The sequence below is a fragment of the Grammomys surdaster genome, unplaced genomic scaffold, assembly GCF_004785775.1.
Source record: "Grammomys surdaster isolate TR1022 unplaced genomic scaffold, NIH_TR_1.0 213, whole genome shotgun sequence".
Classification (NCBI taxonomy): domain Eukaryota; kingdom Metazoa; phylum Chordata; class Mammalia; order Rodentia; family Muridae; genus Grammomys; species Grammomys surdaster.
In genome coordinates this window covers 1250310-1267800 of record NW_021604658.1, presented here as the reverse complement: position 1 = coordinate 1267800, position 17491 = coordinate 1250310, and the positions used below count along the sequence as shown (strand labels likewise).

Here is a 17491-nt window from a genome sequence, read left to right as displayed (position 1 = left end):
GGCTTGCGGCTCACTGTGCTAGTATGTAAAAAGGTGTTGTTTACACGAGGCAAAGGAAAAACATGATATTCAGACAGTTGCCAAATAGAATAAATTATAGCACAAATACTGTAATGGTGCCTGGCACCAGCAACCTGAGAAAGTGTTAACAAAAAAAGTGTTACAAGGTTTAAAAAAACATCTTTGCTAACTTTTAGTCCTGTTAAACATTCATGAAATTGTTAATATGACTTATATAGACCCACACAGGTTTTATTTTTGTGTCTTTAAAATAAAAGTCCAAAATATTTAAATTTTATGGTCAAATATGCAGTCAACAGCTGCTACTTTTTCCTTTATATATTAAATTTCTCATATGTCTTTTATTGTTCTAATAAACCTAAGCTTGTGTGACCTCCAGTGCATATTAGACCATTCACTGTATGAAAGAAAACATGTTGAATAAATTTGTGAGTTTTTAATAAAAATAGAAAACCTGATGTTTAGATAACTGGTGTGGTATTCCATGTTTTTGGTGAGTGGAAGGAAGTCCCAATAGAGTGTTGAATGGACCCTCAGAAGCAGTAGGAAGGGAGGCTAGATGGGAGTGACTTGGTGACGGGGAGTCACCTTGACTCTGGTTGAAGTTCTTTCCCAAAGCCTTCCAAGCATTCTTTGGCTTCCTGCTGTTATTAAATACAGATTTGCACTCTCTGGGTTTAACTGATAAAGTTGAAGAGATATTTGCTGATAAGTTAATATAGAATTGGAAATAGGAATCAAATCCATGGCTCAAAAAAAAAAAAAACCCAACTGAGTGATTCGGGGGTCTGTGATTAGGGGAGAGAACCCAAACAGTCCCCACCTCTCTGCACTTGCAAAGCCAGGCTTGTGAATGTCAGATACTTGTAAATACAGTTAGACCTAGTCTTTTACAGCTTCGATTCATTTTCCACAGATAATCCTGCTTTCTAATTTGGTGGGTTGAAAGATAACTGAAAATGAATATAAAGTATAACTAGAAATGAGATCCTTTAATCCTTTTCACAGAACTGATATGAAATTGTTATTTTATAGTATTTGCTACATTTGAAGTTCCCCAGAAGAAAAACTATTTTGTCTGGCATAAGATACATATTAAGTTTCTGTGGAAGATGAATAAAAATGACCAATAGAGAAATCAAATTACAACTGGGAGTTGGCAACAGAAAGGGCCTGAGAATAGTTAACTCCCACCCAAACTTTCATTAGAAATGGAAGACATGTGAATGTTTTCTTCTGTGAAAATAATGTGTGGGTGTTTGAGTGTTTTAATATCAGGGTCCCAGCGTTTCTTTACCATAGCAGCTAGATTTCAGTCTGGATTATTCCTTATTTTAAAAAAAACCAAGCATTTTACATTAAATTGTATGCAATTTCTAGCACTGTTTGCTTATTTTGTAAAGACATAGCCAAGTTTATTTTTCCCGTAGAGAGGGCTTTAGAGTACGCTATATTTCATTGCCCTCCTATGATGGCTTATCTAACTAAGGACAACCAGGGAGGAATCTGAATTTTCTTTCAGAAACAAAAATTTATGAAATACAAGGGAGACTTCGGAAACTCAGCCGACCGGTGGCACACAGCACATTTTCTTAATACGCAATAACGGTCTCTGTGTTTTTTTCTTTTAGCATTTATAAACATTAAATCATAGCTCACATTCATTATAGCCACCACCCTGGAACCCTCCCCCTTAAAGGCATTCATTTAGCTGAACCTAGGCTCATCGGGAAGTGGCACTTTCCTATCAAGGGTGCTGAATTATTTAGCAGCTTTATTGTGCTATCGGAGTAATTGATAAGAAACGCTCTAAGAGTTGGGCCGGCGGGCGTGGATTCAATTCTAACTCCAAGGTGGTGGCTCGGTCTTTCCCTCTCTGGGTCATTGTGAAACCCAGTGAATACCAGGACAGGTGGTAACAGATCAGCAGGGGCTGGGTTGCTTTCAGCTCTGCTGCGCACCTCGGGCCCACCAAACCTTTCCCTCCCAGAGCTCCTGGGAGAAAATGACAGGAAGAAGGGAAGGGTCTTTTGGTCCCCTGTCGCCCCCTCCTATCAGGGAGGGCAGCCTCTCCACAGCAGGATTTGGCAAGCACTTATCTTTCCCAAGCTCTAGGTGCTTGTAGTCAGGGTTCCAACCTCAGAGAGCTGCCATCTAAGCTGAGGGTCTCAAAGCTCACCCACTCAACTTACCCCCCTAGCAGCTTGTTTTGATGCAAGGCCGCACAAGAAGGCAGGCAGATTAGTGCAGACCCAGGACAGGTCCTGTCAGGGGTCGAGCCTGAGGCTGATGCTGTTTAGGAAGACAGGTTAGAACCTGGTTTCTCCACAGTCTCAAAACTAGCTGTTCCTGACCATCGGAGGGAGGTGTCTAATTTAGTCACCTCTGTCCATCCATCGCTGTCCCTGGTTCAGGCAGCAGATAGAGGGAGGTGAACCTCAAATGCCTGTCTTCTCCTGGCAGGGCAGCCTGTTCATCTGCATGCTCCTCTTTGCTCAGCCCACCTGCTCTATAGCCTACAACACTTAAAGGTTGAAACTTCTTCAGGAAGCTAGACTGCCCTTTACTACCCCCTCCCACAGCCCACCCTCCAACTCCAGTCCCACTCCTCCCTAGTCTGGAGCCCTTCACCTGCCTTTCAAGAAACAAGAATGCAACTGGAGAAGGGACTCCTGGGCATTTGAGTGGTCTCTCCATTGCTCATGTGTTAACTTCCCTTAATTGTCCCTTAAGCTTTACCATTCTTTCTTCTTCACTCCCCTCCAGGAAGAAGATTCCTGGGGTAGGAAAGCCTTGGAAGCAATTTGGGGGGAGGGGTAAATGTGTCAAGAGTAAAGTGTTATTGACTACTTCCTTAAAAAAATGGGTCCCAAGTCAGGAGCAGCTAAGACAGGAGAGGGAGCGTTGGTAAGCAGACTCATGGCACCTTACACTGTTTGCTCAGCTCTGCCTCAAATAGGCCAACAATGTCCTGTATTCATTGCAGCTTCAAGGTGATCTCTGCCCGGCTTCCTTTTCTCTTTCCCCCTTTCTCCTTACCTTTAAGGGCAGGTTTCTAAGCCCTCATAGCACCTGAAATAGCAAGGGAGGAGGATCTGGGAGAATAGAATTTACTAAATATGAGGTAGGAGAACATTTTTCTCTATGCCCAAGGCTACTGAACCTCGGAGAGAACTGAGGAGCACATTTTTATTTTATTTTTGCTATGGAGGCTCTAATATAGACACAACTGCAATCACAGAGAGTACCTTACAAAACAAGCTCTCTAAACTACTCTCAGCTATACAGAAATTTTTTTTCCTGTCTGAGTTTCTGCCTAGTCTGACATTCTTTGCTCTCCTTGTCTGAAAGGCTTTACCCTAAAACAGTCGCTTTTTTCTCTTTTGTAGGCTTGGTCATCTTCACTCAAGGGCCAGTTAGGACAGGAACATGAGACATGCCACACTAAAGTAGAAATCTCTTAGTACCTGAATCTGGGGGTCTCTGAATTGTCTTCCAGTGGCTTCCACTGGGGAGCTACCAGTTGCCTACATTGCTGGCTTTGGGATCCAACTGGCCTGGAGTATACTTAAAAATGGTACTGGCCTGGGAATTTAGAACTGGGAAAGTTCCTGCTTAGCATACATAGCCCTCTGGGTTCAGCCCCTAGCTCTGAATAGACAGGATGTAGTGGCAGGGATATGCTTCTAATCCCAGTGGAGGCAGGAGGATCAAGGAATTCAGGGTCATCTTCAACTACTTAGTGTGCTGGAGGCTAGAGACTGTCTCAACATACGAACAGGCATGGACACAGTGTCTATTATTCAAGTCGTTTTTTTACTGGACTCCTTTGAGCCAGCTTTCCTGGTTACAGTAGATTCTAGGTCTCCATGGAGGAAGACATCCAACAGATCAGTATAGACAGACTACTTTATACTCAAATTTGTCATTCCTCCTTGCAGCTCATGTTTCCTGCCCTTCTAGGCTGGTCACTAATGTAGGGAGAATCTAACTTACATATCCTGTATTTCATTTAGCAGTGCCTGCCACATAGTGGGCAGTCAAGGGATGCTCCATGAAGGAAAACAAATGCAGAGTGATTGCATATCTTCATGTGCCTGGGTGCAATTAAATTTATCTCATTAAGGCCTTTGTATTTTGAGTCTAACTATCTAATACTAGAACTGAGTGAAGGGTTTCTCTTCTCTATTGCTCACTAGTTTCGGGTGCGAAGGGGGGCTGACTGAGTCGCTCCATTTTTGAACAGAAAAGCTGTTAATATCAAGGACTGTGTAGTAGTGTAATTCTACCCTCCTTTACCCGCCCCCTCCCTTGTGCTTGCCTAGGAAAGAGGGTACAAGAAGCTACAGAAACAATCTTGATTTGTGGTACAACCATCGCGATTCGTAATTATTTCTATCAATAAAGATCGCACTTCTCCGCACACTTACACTAACAGGCCTCTCAGCTCCTGGCCGCTGAGATGGAAGCTGTGTGCTTGGCCCCAGGCTCCTCTACATTGAGAAAAGCCGTTTTGAGTCCCGGGTCTGTGCTTGCTCGAGTGTGTACCTGAGGTTCGAGAGGCTTATCCTTTACTCCTTTCACAAGTCAGCCAGCCACCATGAGCCACAGCTACTTTACGCTTAATTCCTAAACCAACCTCGCACAAAGCTTGAGGCGTTATTTCGTGCATAGGGGACCCTGGCAGCTCATAACACAATCAACATTTCTCGCTGGAAGCGGTCACGTGCCCCTGCGCGCTCCCGCGCCGCGCGCACCTAGACTCTGGCGCACGCGCGTTAGGCTGCTTGCAGCCCTTCCGTGGTTTCGGGCGCCTGCGTCTCCAGCCCAGCAGCCTTGTGGTGACGCGAGGCCCCGCCCCTCAGGCGCGCGCCTCCCGGAAGTTGCCTACTGGGATTCTGAACGCTGCCTCCGTGAGGTCTCCGCCTGTAGTTGCTGAGTGGAGCCGGCCCGTAGCGCCACTGCCGGGAGCGTCGGGCCGGGGCTCCGGCTGCGAGTTCACGAGCGCAGCGCCGACAGTGACCTGGTGACCATGGCGGAGCCGCAGCCCTTGGCTCTGCAGCTGGAACAGTTGTTGAATCCGAGGCCGCGTGAGGCGGATCCTGAGGCCGACCCGGAGGAGGGTGAGGCCTGACTGGGGCTGGCCACGTGCAGAGCTGTGGGCCCGACTTAAAGTGAGCCCTAGCGGGCCGCTGGTGCTTGGACCAGCTCTCCTTCCCTTTGCGTTGAGGAAAATTGTCTCTAGGGAGGGTTGGCCCCTAGAGGGGTGGAGGGTGACGTCAGCTGTAAACAAGCTTTCTAGACTTTGGGGGTGGGCGGGACACAAGGAGCCACTGGCAGTTATTTAGGATACCCTTTCTGGTATTAGGAGAAAGAAGTTTGATGAGTTTTAGGTTTTTGTGTATTTGAAAGTGGCTGCTTCTAAAAACTTGCTTCGAGAACGAAAAAGATTACTTGATGATGTTTAACCATGTTTATTTAGTTCTTAAGACAATTTGTCCACATTCTGATGACAGACTGATTCTCCATAACCTATTCTGAGACTGACTGGGAGTAATCATGCTTTAGACTTTGGTTAGGGAGGTGTGAGGAAGACAGCTGGAGGGGTGTCATGAGTGTCTATAGCACAATATGAGTGTCACATATTGAGGAAGATAAGGACCCTGGGCATGTAGCCGATATACTTGATGCACTGGATTTAATCTGTAGAACCTCCGAAAAAGAAAGAGAATAAAAAAACACCATGGAAAAGGAAGGAAGAGTCAGACTAGCTTTGTAGGATCCAAGGCATAAAAACATGTCTACTAGTAGATGCAGGAGTTAGCTTTCTGTGTAGAAACAGAAAGCAGTATGACACCAGTCTCCCTAGGAACCAGAAGTAAACTCAGGATTCCTGTAAGTTAGTGGAGATGTTATAGGGACACTTAGTGAATCAAGGGCTAGGATGTAGTCCAGTAGTAAGAGTATTCACCTAGCACTGGAAGGTGGGATGCGAGGTTAAAATGGCCTAATTGGGTTCCTATTAAAGGTTTTTCTAACCTAAGATTCTATTTTACTTCCCCCTCAACAGCCACTAGAGCCAGAGTGATTGACAGGTTTGATGAAGGAGAAGAGGGGGAGGATGATCTGGCAGTGAGTAGCATTAGAAAATTGGCACCAGTCTCCCTCTTGGACACTGACAAAAGGTATTCTGGCAAGACCACTTCTAGGAAAGCTTGGAACGAAGACCAATGGGAGCAGACTCTGCCAAGTTCATCTGGTGAGTAGACATATCACCCCGAACTCTTCTCTGGCTTAGTTTTGTATGGTTAAACTGTTTTGTTTCTGGCTTCTTTCTGGAAGTCTTTGTGTCTCTACTTATTTTAGGAGAGCCCATTCAATTGGTACTAGGAAGGGCCTTAAGAGGTCAGCATTTCATTTTAAAAAAGAATCATAAAGCCCAATTAGGCTTTTTATCTCATTTTGTTTGTCTTTGTTTCCCCTTAGCATTTTAGAGATAGTAGATACATGATAAAATTGTTCAGTTGAATAGAGCGCAATAGCATGGTTGCTCTTTCATATAAGAGCCCACAGAGTAATTGAAACGAAAGATGTGGCCTGGCATTTTTCTCTAGGTAACTCCCTCTCCCCCTTTTTTTCCTTATGATTTAGACAATGAAATATCTGATGAAGGAGGCCCTGAAGATGGGGACTCAGGGGGCCTGGAGGCGATCTCAGAAGATGTTGAGGAAGACTTAGAAGGTGAGAATGAGGATAGTTCTTTTATCTCAGAACTAGGGGAGACTGAAGGAGGGAGATCAGGAGTTCAAGGCCAGCCTAAGCTATACAGTAAATTCTGTACTAGCACATGCTACACCTGAGACCCTATCTCAAAAGAACAAACAAACAAAAAGATACCTAAAACTCAAAGTTAACAAGTTTAGGTTAATGCCTCACCCTAAAATGAGGAGCGAAATGGGCAGAGCATCATGGGTATTGGTAGGGCTATGTGATTAAAAAAAATGTTGGCTGCATGTAATGCTTTTATATTTTGATCCTTTTTGTTTTTCAGATCTTACATTGATTTCCTGTTTATTAGTTATTCATGAAACTGGTCTTTTGTCATTATAAATGATAACATAATACTTCCATCTTTCCTGAGAAAAAATTAGCATATGGTTTTAAGCAGTAGTACACTTCTCAAGGTGGAAGAAGCCTCTGGATATGGATATTGAGAGGATGCCATTTATTTTAGGGAGGTCAGTGGAGCTGTGTTGAGAATCCACTGATAACAACCGAGGAATTGTCATTCAGGCTATGGTATGTGTGATTCAGTCCTTGATAGGACGTATCTAGGGGCTTATCAGGCTTTGTCTGCTCAGTGTGTCTCATCAGGCTACCAGGACTCATGCTTTGTTTGTCTCTATTTTCCTTCAACATTTTAGAGATGATAGATACGTAATAAGTTTGTTCAGTTGAATAGAGCACAATAACATGCTTGTTCTTTCATGTAAGATCCCACAGATTAATTGAAATGAAAGATGTGGCCTGGCATTTTTCTCTAGGTAACTCCCTCCCCTCTTTTTTCCCTCATAATATAGACAATGAAATGTCTGATGAAGGAGGATCTGAAGATGGGGATTCAGAGGGCCTGGGCCTGGAGATCTCAGAAGATGTTGAGGAAGACAGAGAAGAAGACAGGGACAGTGAAGATGATGGTGTGGTGACGGCCTTCTCCAGTGTCAAAGTTTCTGAGGAAGTGGAAAAAGGAAGAGCTGTGAAGAATCAGATAGGTGTGTGTGTGTGCTTTTCCTACTGGCTTGCTTTTGAGACTTTCTGCATTACTCTGTTCTTTAGTTGTGGTTGTTTCATTCTCCTGTGTCCTTCCAGTTAATCTATGACCTGCCTCACTTAACCAGAGGCCTGCGTCCCAGTTCCTGTATAGCTGCTTAGCAGGTTATGCACTAGTCTTTGTGGGAGATTGAAGAGGAGTGTGTTATTTCCTCTTGTCAATATTTCCTCTCTCATAGCAAGTATTCCAGAGTTGGGGAGGGGGAGGTAATTTTCTAGAATGAAGAGTGTTTGTATGTAATGAAAGTCAAGTATGCTGCTTAGAAATTGATGTTCTTGTCCTTCAGTGACTAGCCCAGAAAGGCTTCCTGACCCTGAGATGGGGTTTTCTTTTACTTTTTTCTTCAGCGTTGTGGGACCAGCTCTTGGAAGGAAGGATCAAATTACAAAAAGCTCTCTTGACTACCAATCAGTTGCCTCAACCAGATGTTTTCCCTATCTTCAAGGACAAAGGTGGCCCAGAATTTGCCAGTGCTCTGAAAAATAGTAAGAATACTCATTTGGGGGTATGCTAAATTGGATGTTTAAAAAAGTTTTTTTGTTTTAGTGATACTATAATATAGAATATTGGTTTCAGTTCTTTGGTTACATTTGATCTTATCCAAAAAACTGAATAATCAACTATATTTGTTTAAAAATACCAATATAACTTATTATCAGATGAAGACAACTTTGAAGTAGATCAGATACTTGAGCCATGTCTGTTTTATGATATCACTCGCCATCTTTCCTTTGGCTTTTTGAGTTAATTCTTAAAATTTTTGTTGTTCTTTTTGTTTTTTTGAGGCAGGGTTTCTCTGCGTAGCCCTGGCTATCCTAGAATTCGATCTGTAGACCAGGCTGCCCTTGAACTCAGATATCTTCCTGGCTTCTTGACTGAAGTGCTAGGATTAAAGTTGTATGCCACCACTCTGGATGAGTTACTTCTTAAATTATTAGGGAAAATTATCGGAAAACCTATAAATAGAGAATAAAAGAGAGAGAGAGAGAGATTGAGTAATTAAACTCAGTCCTTATGCTGGTTGTACCACGTGCTTAAAGGATGTATTCCTGTTAGAGAGGGCTTTAGAACAATGTAAATGGTGTATTCCTATCTTTCCTTTGGGTAACAAAGAGGAGAGAGACTGACTGCAGGGGAAGAATTATTTTGGAAGAGAATTACCAAGTTATAAACTGAAAGAATTCTAGGTAGAAAAAGAATTTAGAAAAAAAAAATGCAAAAAAGCCAGGCGGTGGTGGCGCACGCCTTTAATCCCAGCACTTGGGAGGCAGAGGCTGGCCGATTTCTGAGTTCGAGGCCAGCCTGGTCTACAGAGTGAGTTCCAGGACAGCCCGGGCTATAAAGAGAAACCCTGTCTTGAAAAAACCAAAAAAAAAAAAAAAAAAAAAAAAGAATTTAGAGGTTACTTGGTTTCTAATTTCTTCACTTTACAGATGAGAAAATCAGAGATAGTGGTTCACTCAAGGAGTTTGTTCATTAACAAAAGGTGTAAAACTCTAGTTTTTCTTCCCTCACACCACCCTGTCTCCTTTGTGTCACTAAAGTACTAGGGCACAGGGAAATATGAGCCATGGGCAGCATGGCTACCCTAACTTGTATGCTGAGATGTTGCCATTTGCTTTTTCAAACTTAAAAGCTGGATACATTGCCTACTGTCCTGGTTACTTTGGAGGCTAAGGCTGGAGTATCCTTTGAGTTTAGGATTTAAGGGCTTGCTGAACAACAGAAACAAATAATGAAAACCTCATGAAACCCAAAATGTAACCCATTATAGTGGGGAGTTAGATTTGGAACAGCATTAAGGACATCTGGTTTGGTATCGCATTTAAATAGAATCACTTGAAAACAATTCAGGATGGCATAGCATTTCTTTTGTCAGAGACTATGTGGATAGAATGACTTTCTGTGGACAGTTTTTAGTTTTGTGGCCTGTCATACTCATACTTGAAGTTTGTTTTTTGTGAAATCTGGGCAGCCTTTTCAGGATCAGAGTGTATATTGTAAAGTCTTTAAAAGAAGAAAAGAAACCACCTGATCTCTTCTCCTGGCTTCTCTTTTTCCTCCCTAAATGATAAATTCTTTTTTAGGTTTCTGGAGTACTTCTTTGCTATTTTTAGTGCCCTAGTATCCTCATTTCTGAGATGACTTTGGATGAAACCTAAACTGTTCTAGAACAAATGTTTTAAATGTTTTACATTAAGATCTTTACCATTTTGTTACTCTTTGTCCTCTTACCTGAATCTTTATAAACATTAAAATACAGAGATTTTCGGGGCTAGCATCACATACTTAATTTCTTTAGTCACTTGCATGTTTCTTTAATTCTGCTTTGTAACACTTTTGGACTTTTTAATCCTTTGCACTTAACCAGTTGCTTTGTCCTGGTGAACATCAATCACTCTTAAAGTCTGTTAGTCTGACATGTGTAGATTGTGGTAGAAGAGGGAGAAGGATGGAGTGTTATTTGGTATTACATTTAGTTTATATAGTTCTACTATAGTTAGTATGAAACAGGCTGAATTTATACCAATTGAGTCTAATTCACTTTGCTTTTGATTTAGTAGGTTTTTGTTTTGTTTCTAAGATAAAGTCTTCTGTCTGGTTCAGCTGCTGTGTAAATCAGGCTGGTTTCAAACTTAGATCTACCTGCCTTTGCCTCCAGAGTCGGGATTAAAGGCATGTTTTGTCAGAGCAGTTGCAGTTAGATTGCCCGGGTTTGTTTGTTTAGACAGGTCTTATGTACCTTAACCTGGCTTTGGACTAGCTGTGTAGTAGAAGATAACCTTGAACTCCTAATGAGACAGTGTCTCCTGTATTTATGTTGTCCTCTAATTTGCTGTGTAGTTAAGGATAGCCTTGGACTTCTGATCTTCCTCCCTCTGTCTCTCTAGTGCTAGGGGTACAGACATGTGTGCTGCCATGTCTAGAGTGCAAGTACCCTAACACCCTGCCTGCTTAGATACCATCTCAGCATTGATTAACTCTATGGTCTTAGGCAGGTTACTTCACAGTAAGATACGACTAATATGATTGTGAGGATTAAAGGACATAATCAGTGTAAAGCATTATGGTTACAAAGTATCTGGCATACATCCCACCATAAGAATTAGGTACCAGGGTTATCTGTTTCTGTTGAAAGACATTTGACAATGTTCAGCTATGTGAACATTGTATTTTTACAGTCTTCTTACTAGTATTCAGAATCCCTATGTAGTTTAATCTAACTATTGTCTAGTATTATAGTCTACTGTAATACGTGTAAAACTTGCCTCTTATGCTGCTATGGAAAGGTAGGTTTGTTGATATCCAGAGCCAGCTTAGCAGATGTGCTCCAAACATATCTAATATCACATTTAGGTGACATTTGTTGCCGTGACAACCACATACCTTCCCAGAGTCCAATTCCCTCACTTACCTGTGAGCAGGCTATGTCACAGCCTAAATAAAAGGCAGACCTTTCCTCACCTTCAACCCTTTTTTTTTTCTTTGTCTTTTTCTCTTTCCCCTCTTTGTCTCCATTAAACCTCTGCCACATGGAACTGCATTGGCCTGTTGTAATCTGTTCATATGTGCACGCACCCACACGTGCACATGCATGTAAGAGATTGAAAACATGCAAGCTGGAGCAAACAAGTACAAGTACATTAGACATCCCATATATGGAAGTCAGAGGACTTTGGGGTTTCTTGTCTCCTTTTATGTTTATGTAGGTTCTGAGGAGAGATTTCAGCCCATTTAGACTTGTAATGCAAGTATTTTTACCTGCTAAGCCATCTTACTGATCTAACCTTGAAGTATGTTTTTGGGGCTTTGGTGGCCCCAAATACACTGTGTTCACCTGTCTGATCTCTTCACAAGCTCTTTAAATGTATATATGATTTTTAATTTTTAAAAGAAATTGCTTACTGTGTATACAGTGTTCTGCCTGCGTGTATGCCTGCAGGCCAGAAGAGGGCAACAGACCCCTGTATAGATGGTTGTGAGCCACCATGTGGTTGCTGGGAATTAAACTCAGGATCTCTGGAAGAGCAGCCAGTGTTCTTAACCTCTGAGCCATGTCTCCAGCCCTGATTTTTAGTTTTTAAAATTATGAATATGTGTATGCATTTGTGCACGTGAGTGTAGGTATGTCTGGGGGCCAGAGGGCATCCTCGATCCCCTGGGTAGAGTTACAGGCAGTTGTGAACCATCTGACCTGGGTGCTGGGAACCGAACTCCAATCTATAGGATTGGTAAGCACTGTTTATTTACCTTTGAGATCTCTCTCCAGCCCTTCAAGTGCTTCTCTCTGCCAATGTAAACTGCAGTGAATATAGGATTCTGTTCTTAGGTTGTGTGTATGTAGTATATTTTCCTTGCACTATTATTTACTCTCAGAGTCTTCGTGATAGCTTTTAAAATAGACTTAATAGCTGTATTTTTAGCACTGTAGACCTCTAGAACCAAGTCTTCAACACTTCAAAATCTACTTTTCAAAAATGTAACAAATATTTCCTTGCTTTTCCTAGTACTTGCACTTAGTCTCCAGGTATCTTGCTGTTGTATGTTGGCAATTATATCTCTTTTTTTTTTTTTTTTTTCTTTGTTTTTCGAGACAGGGTTTCTCTGTATAGCCCTGGCTGTCCTGGAACTCACTCTGTAGACCAGGCTGGCCTCAAACTCAGAAATTGGCCAGCCTCTGCCTCCCAAGTGCTGGGATTAAAGGCGTGCGCCACCACCGCCCGGCTGGCAATTATATCTCTTGAACTGTGAAGTGACTTCCTACTAGCTGTGTAAGATTAAGCTGTAGAGTAACCATAACAAAATTAAGGGATATTCTTTAAACAATCTACTTCACCAAAGATATTAGCTTTCCCCCTTTGGCTTTCATTAAAAAAGTCTTAAAACATCAGGAATTAAGCCTTTTATGTTGATGACAGTGTTGTGTAAGGAAGAAGGCAGGTTATTTGAGAAAATGCCAGATAGATTATACATATTACATTATGTACACAACCTGTATTAAAATAGGAGGAAAGCATAGTGAGCACCCACTGATCTTACTGCATCTTTCTTTATACTGGCAACTTCTCTCTTCTGGACTGTTGTGAAGTAAATAATGTGTGTTTTGCCTGCATGTATTTATGTGGACCTCATACATGCTTGGTGCCTCATACATTGCCTAGGAGGCAAGAAAAGGACATTGGATCTTCTGGAACTGGATTTATGTATGGTTGTGAATCACTATGTGGGTACTGGGAATCAAACCTAGATCCTCTGCAAGAGCTACATGTGCTCTTAACTATTGAACTGGTTCACCAGCCCTAACAATGTTATTACTAGCTAGATATGGCCCCTCCTTTTAATCCTAGTAGATCTCTTGAGTTCCAGGTCAGCCTAGTCTATGTAGCAAGTTCCAGCATAGCCTAATTAGTGAGACTCTGTCTCAGAAAAAAGAATCTTGTAGTCATTATTCTACATAAAAATATTATAAAGTTAGTTAATAGTGCTAGGAGTTGAACCCAGGGCCTTGTGCATGCTAACAAGTTCTCTGCCACTGAGCTATATCTTAGCTGGGCAGTTAATTTTTACTAAAGATGGCTAATGTGGACAGATGGGAGAATTGAGAGCTTTTCTGTAACAGGCACTCTTCTGTCTTCCCAGAGTTTGCTGTACAGCTTTAAATGAAGTGATAATAGGAAAGCTAAACTTTAACCATAGGAAGTTGACCTTTTAGTTAAATGCATGTTATTAATGTGTTTAATGAGATGCATTACAAACAGCAGTGAGTACCATGTTTCATTACAGGTCTAAAATGCAATATCATTAAAGACCTTTAATAGAAACAATGGTTGACATTTTGATATTTCCCATAAGCAAAACACCTGGGAACACAGTGTAATGTATATAAATGTAGAGGAAGTTCAAATTTTTTTACTTGCCTAAGAGTTTAAAAACAAACTCTACTGTTAGTAACGTGTGTTTTCCTTGCTCCCTTCATTTTCCCGTTTCTGATTTATATTCACCTCATTTGTATTTACCTCATTGTTCTGTGGCCCTTTTCTCAACACCCGCCATAATTTTGACTCGATTAGATTTATTGTTGTTTTATTTTGTATTTGAGACAGGGTCTCACTTTGTAGCCATGGCTGCCCTGCAACTTGCTGTACAGATCAGTCTGGCCTTGAACTAAAAAAAGATATCTCTGCCTCTGCCTCTTGGGTGCTGGAGTTAAAGGTATGAATCACCACATCCTGCTGAATAGAGTAGCAGGTTTTTTTTTTTTTTTTTTAATTTAAATATCTTTTTGAAATTTTATTTTTATAGATATATTTATTTTATGTCTGTGAGTATGTAGGTACACTGTTGTGTGTAGTGCCTACCCTTGTGTGTAGTGTCAGAAGAGGATGTTGGATCTCCTAGAACTAGAGTTACAGATAGTTGTGAGCCATAATATGAGTGCTAGAAACTGAAACCTGGTCCTCTAAAAGAAAAACAAGTGTTCTTATGGATGAACCATTGCACCAGCCTCATAGACTAACACACTTACTACTCATTTGACTTCAGCACTTAGAGAACAGCATTTTCTTGGGGCTGGGCAGATGGCTCAGCAGGTACAGGTGCTTGCTTGCCACCTCACTTTCCAACCTGAGGTCAGTTCCTGGAACTGATAGGGTGGAGAGAACTGATTTCCTCAATTTGCCCTCTGACATTTATCTGTATGCTGTAGCATATGTGTACCACCTCAACAATAAATGTTAACAATTTTTAATTAAAAAATGAAGTTTTCAGATTTGAATAAATCATGGAAAGTAATGGATTTGTATTAAATAGTATTTTTATTTTTGAGAGTTTTATTTATTATATTTTACTTTTAGTTTTTCAAGACAGTTTCTTTGGGTAGTCCTGGCTGTCCTGAAAGACCAGGCTGTCTTGTAGACCACACTGGCCTGGAACTTAAAGAACTGCCTAAGTCTGCCACCTGAATGCAGCATTAAAGGCATGTGCCACCACCACCTAGTGAGTTTTGTTTATTTTTAAGTAGACAGTACATTCAAATAGTTCAAAAGATGGTAAGGAAAGCTGGCATGGTGGTGCCCACTTTTAATCCCAGTACTCAAGAGGTAGAGTCACGCAGGTGTATATTTCAGGCTAGCCTGTTCTACAGATCAAGTTCCAGGACACCAGGGTTGTCCCTAAAAAACAACAACTAAACCAAACCAAAATGATAAGGACTATACTCTAAAACTCTGTACCATTTGGTTCCTTGTTCTTTAAGCAATCAGTATTGTCAATGACACAGACCCTTCTCTCTTCCCTCCCTCTTTTCTTATTTTTAAGTTTAATGATAAAATTTAATAGAATGAATATGAAATCTTACACTTCAGACAAAACCTTGAAATGACTAATATCAGATTAATAGTTTTATGGAAATATGTGTCTATCTTATAACCATGACATTGAATGCAAAGGTTTCTCCATGAGTATTATTGTTATTATTTTATGAAACAGACTCTCATAACTCTGATTGGCCTCAAACTCATTATCTCTCTGTAGCCAAGGCTGGCCAACTCCTGATCCTCTTTCTGCTTCCCAAATTCTGAGATTACAGGTGTGTACCACTAAAGTCCAGTTGGCTCCGCTATGTATATTTTTACCCCCTCTCTTCTTTCTTCTCTCCATTCTGTCTGTCTGTCTGTCTGTCTGTCTGTCCCTGTCCCTGTCCCTGTCCCTGTCCCCCTCCCCCCCTTCTCTCTCTGTGTGTCTGTGTGTGTCTGTGTGTCTGTTCCTGGTCTTTACATAGGTATTAAGGATTCACACTCCAATCCTCATGCTTGTACTATAAGCAGTTTAGTCACTGAGAAGTCTTTGTTTTGTTTTTCTTTAAACAGAGTTGCTATGTAGCCCTGGCTGGTCTAGAATTACTGTATAGACCAGACTGGTCTTGAACTTTTAGTGATCCTCTAACTTCTGCCTCCAAAGGGCTAGCATAACTAGTGTGTACCACCGTGTCCAGCTTTGGCTCTACAATTGAGTAAAGTATATAAAGGTACAAGACCAAGGATGAGGGACTAGGACATTTCTAATAGCAGATACTTTTCTCTTAACCATTTGGTGCAGGTATTATACCCGTCACATTGTGTGTATATGACAAGTCCTCTATTGGTGACCACGTTTCCAGCTTATCTCTTCTTCTACTTCTTTCACTTTTATTTATATATTTTATGTACATTTTGCCTCCATGTATGTCTGTCTGCACACAGAAGAGAGCATCAGATCCCATGGGACTATAGTGAGCCACCGTATGGGTACTGGGAATTGAATCAGGTCCTCTGGAAGAGCAGCTCTTAACCTCTGAGCCATCTTTCTAGCCCCTCCAGTGTTAGTTCCCTCACTCCTCTTTTCTCTTTCTACAGGGTTTCTCTGTCCTAGAACTCACTAGGTAGACCAGGCTGGCCTGAAACTCAAAGATCTGCCTGCCTCTGTCGCAGATAAAAGGCATTGCACCATTACCTCCTAGCTCTAGCCCCCTCCCTCCCTCCCTCCCTCCCTCCCTCCCTCCCTCCCTCCTTCCTTTCTCCCCTTTCTTTCTTTTTTTCTTTTTTCCTTTTGGTTTTTTGATACAGGTTTCTCTATATATCCCTGGCTGTCCTGGAACTTGCCCTGTACACCAGATCCCATCATAATGGGAGATGGGCAGGTAACTGTGTAGATAGCCTTGTCAAACACTTTTGAGGCTTTGTTTTATAAGAGTGGAACATTCCAGATATTTTATAGCACCTGTCTTCTCCATAGCTGGTTAGGTTGAGTCAGACTTTGCCTCAGTTTCTTGTGTCTTTCTTACCCTAACACCAAGCTTTATTCCTAGTAAAAGAGGTATTGCAAGAGTGGTGTTGGCATTTTTGGATATCACTTTACATAGACATTTTCTTTGTTTTCTTCTGCGGGTTCTCTGTGTAGTCTTGACTGTACTGGACTTTGCTCTGTAGATCAGGCTGACCTATAACTTAGAGATCCACCTGCCACCGCCTCCAAGTGCTGGGATTAAAGGCCTGTGCTACCATGCCTTGGCTCACAATAACAGATTTTAAATTTGTAATGAGTAGGCTGGGGTTTTTAGCATTCAAAATCTTCTTCCCTTCCCCTACTGTCCACAGGGTCTTACATAGCCAGGCTATCTTCAAACTCTGTTTATAGCTGACAATAACTTTGAACTCTTGACTCTCCTGCTTCTCTTTCCCAAGTGTTGGGATGATAGGTATTTGCCACTAAGCTTTGCTCAGGATTTTACCCACTTTTCTTTGTGGTGGAATTCAGAGCCTTATGTTTGTGATTTAACCTTTCTTTTCTTTTCTTTTTTATTTGTTTCGAGACAGGGTTTCTCTGTGTGTAGCCCTGGCTGTCCTGGAATTCACTCTGTAGACCAGGCTAGCCTCGAACTCTCGAACTCAGAAATCCGCCTGCTTCTGCCTTCCAAGTGCTGGGATTAAAGGCGTACATCACCACCGCCTGGCTGATTTAACCTTTCTTAAATAGCTAAATCTTGAGCCCCTGCTTTTTTTTTTTGTTTGTTTGTTTGGTTGGTTTTTGGTTTTTTGAGATGGGGTTTCTCTGTGTATCTCTGACTGTGTTGGAACTTGCTCTGTAGACCAGGTAGTCTCA

General features: G+C 41.7%; 1 protein-coding gene across 1 annotated transcript in view; it reads left to right on the top strand.

Moving 5' to 3' along the window:
- Positions 1–4926: 4926 nt before the first annotated feature.
- The window catches only part of Aatf (apoptosis antagonizing transcription factor), a 91677-nt gene continuing 79112 nt past the window's right edge, over positions 4927–17491 (top strand). Inside the window, exons 1-5 of the mRNA XM_028772454.1 lie at positions 4927–5144; positions 6092–6280; positions 6673–6762; positions 7602–7793; positions 8200–8337. Of these exons, the coding sequence (XP_028628287.1) occupies positions 5054–5144; positions 6092–6280; positions 6673–6762; positions 7602–7793; positions 8200–8337 (700 nt within the window). The 5' untranslated portion in view covers positions 4927–5053. The remainder of the gene's footprint in view (positions 5145–6091; positions 6281–6672; positions 6763–7601; positions 7794–8199; positions 8338–17491) is intronic.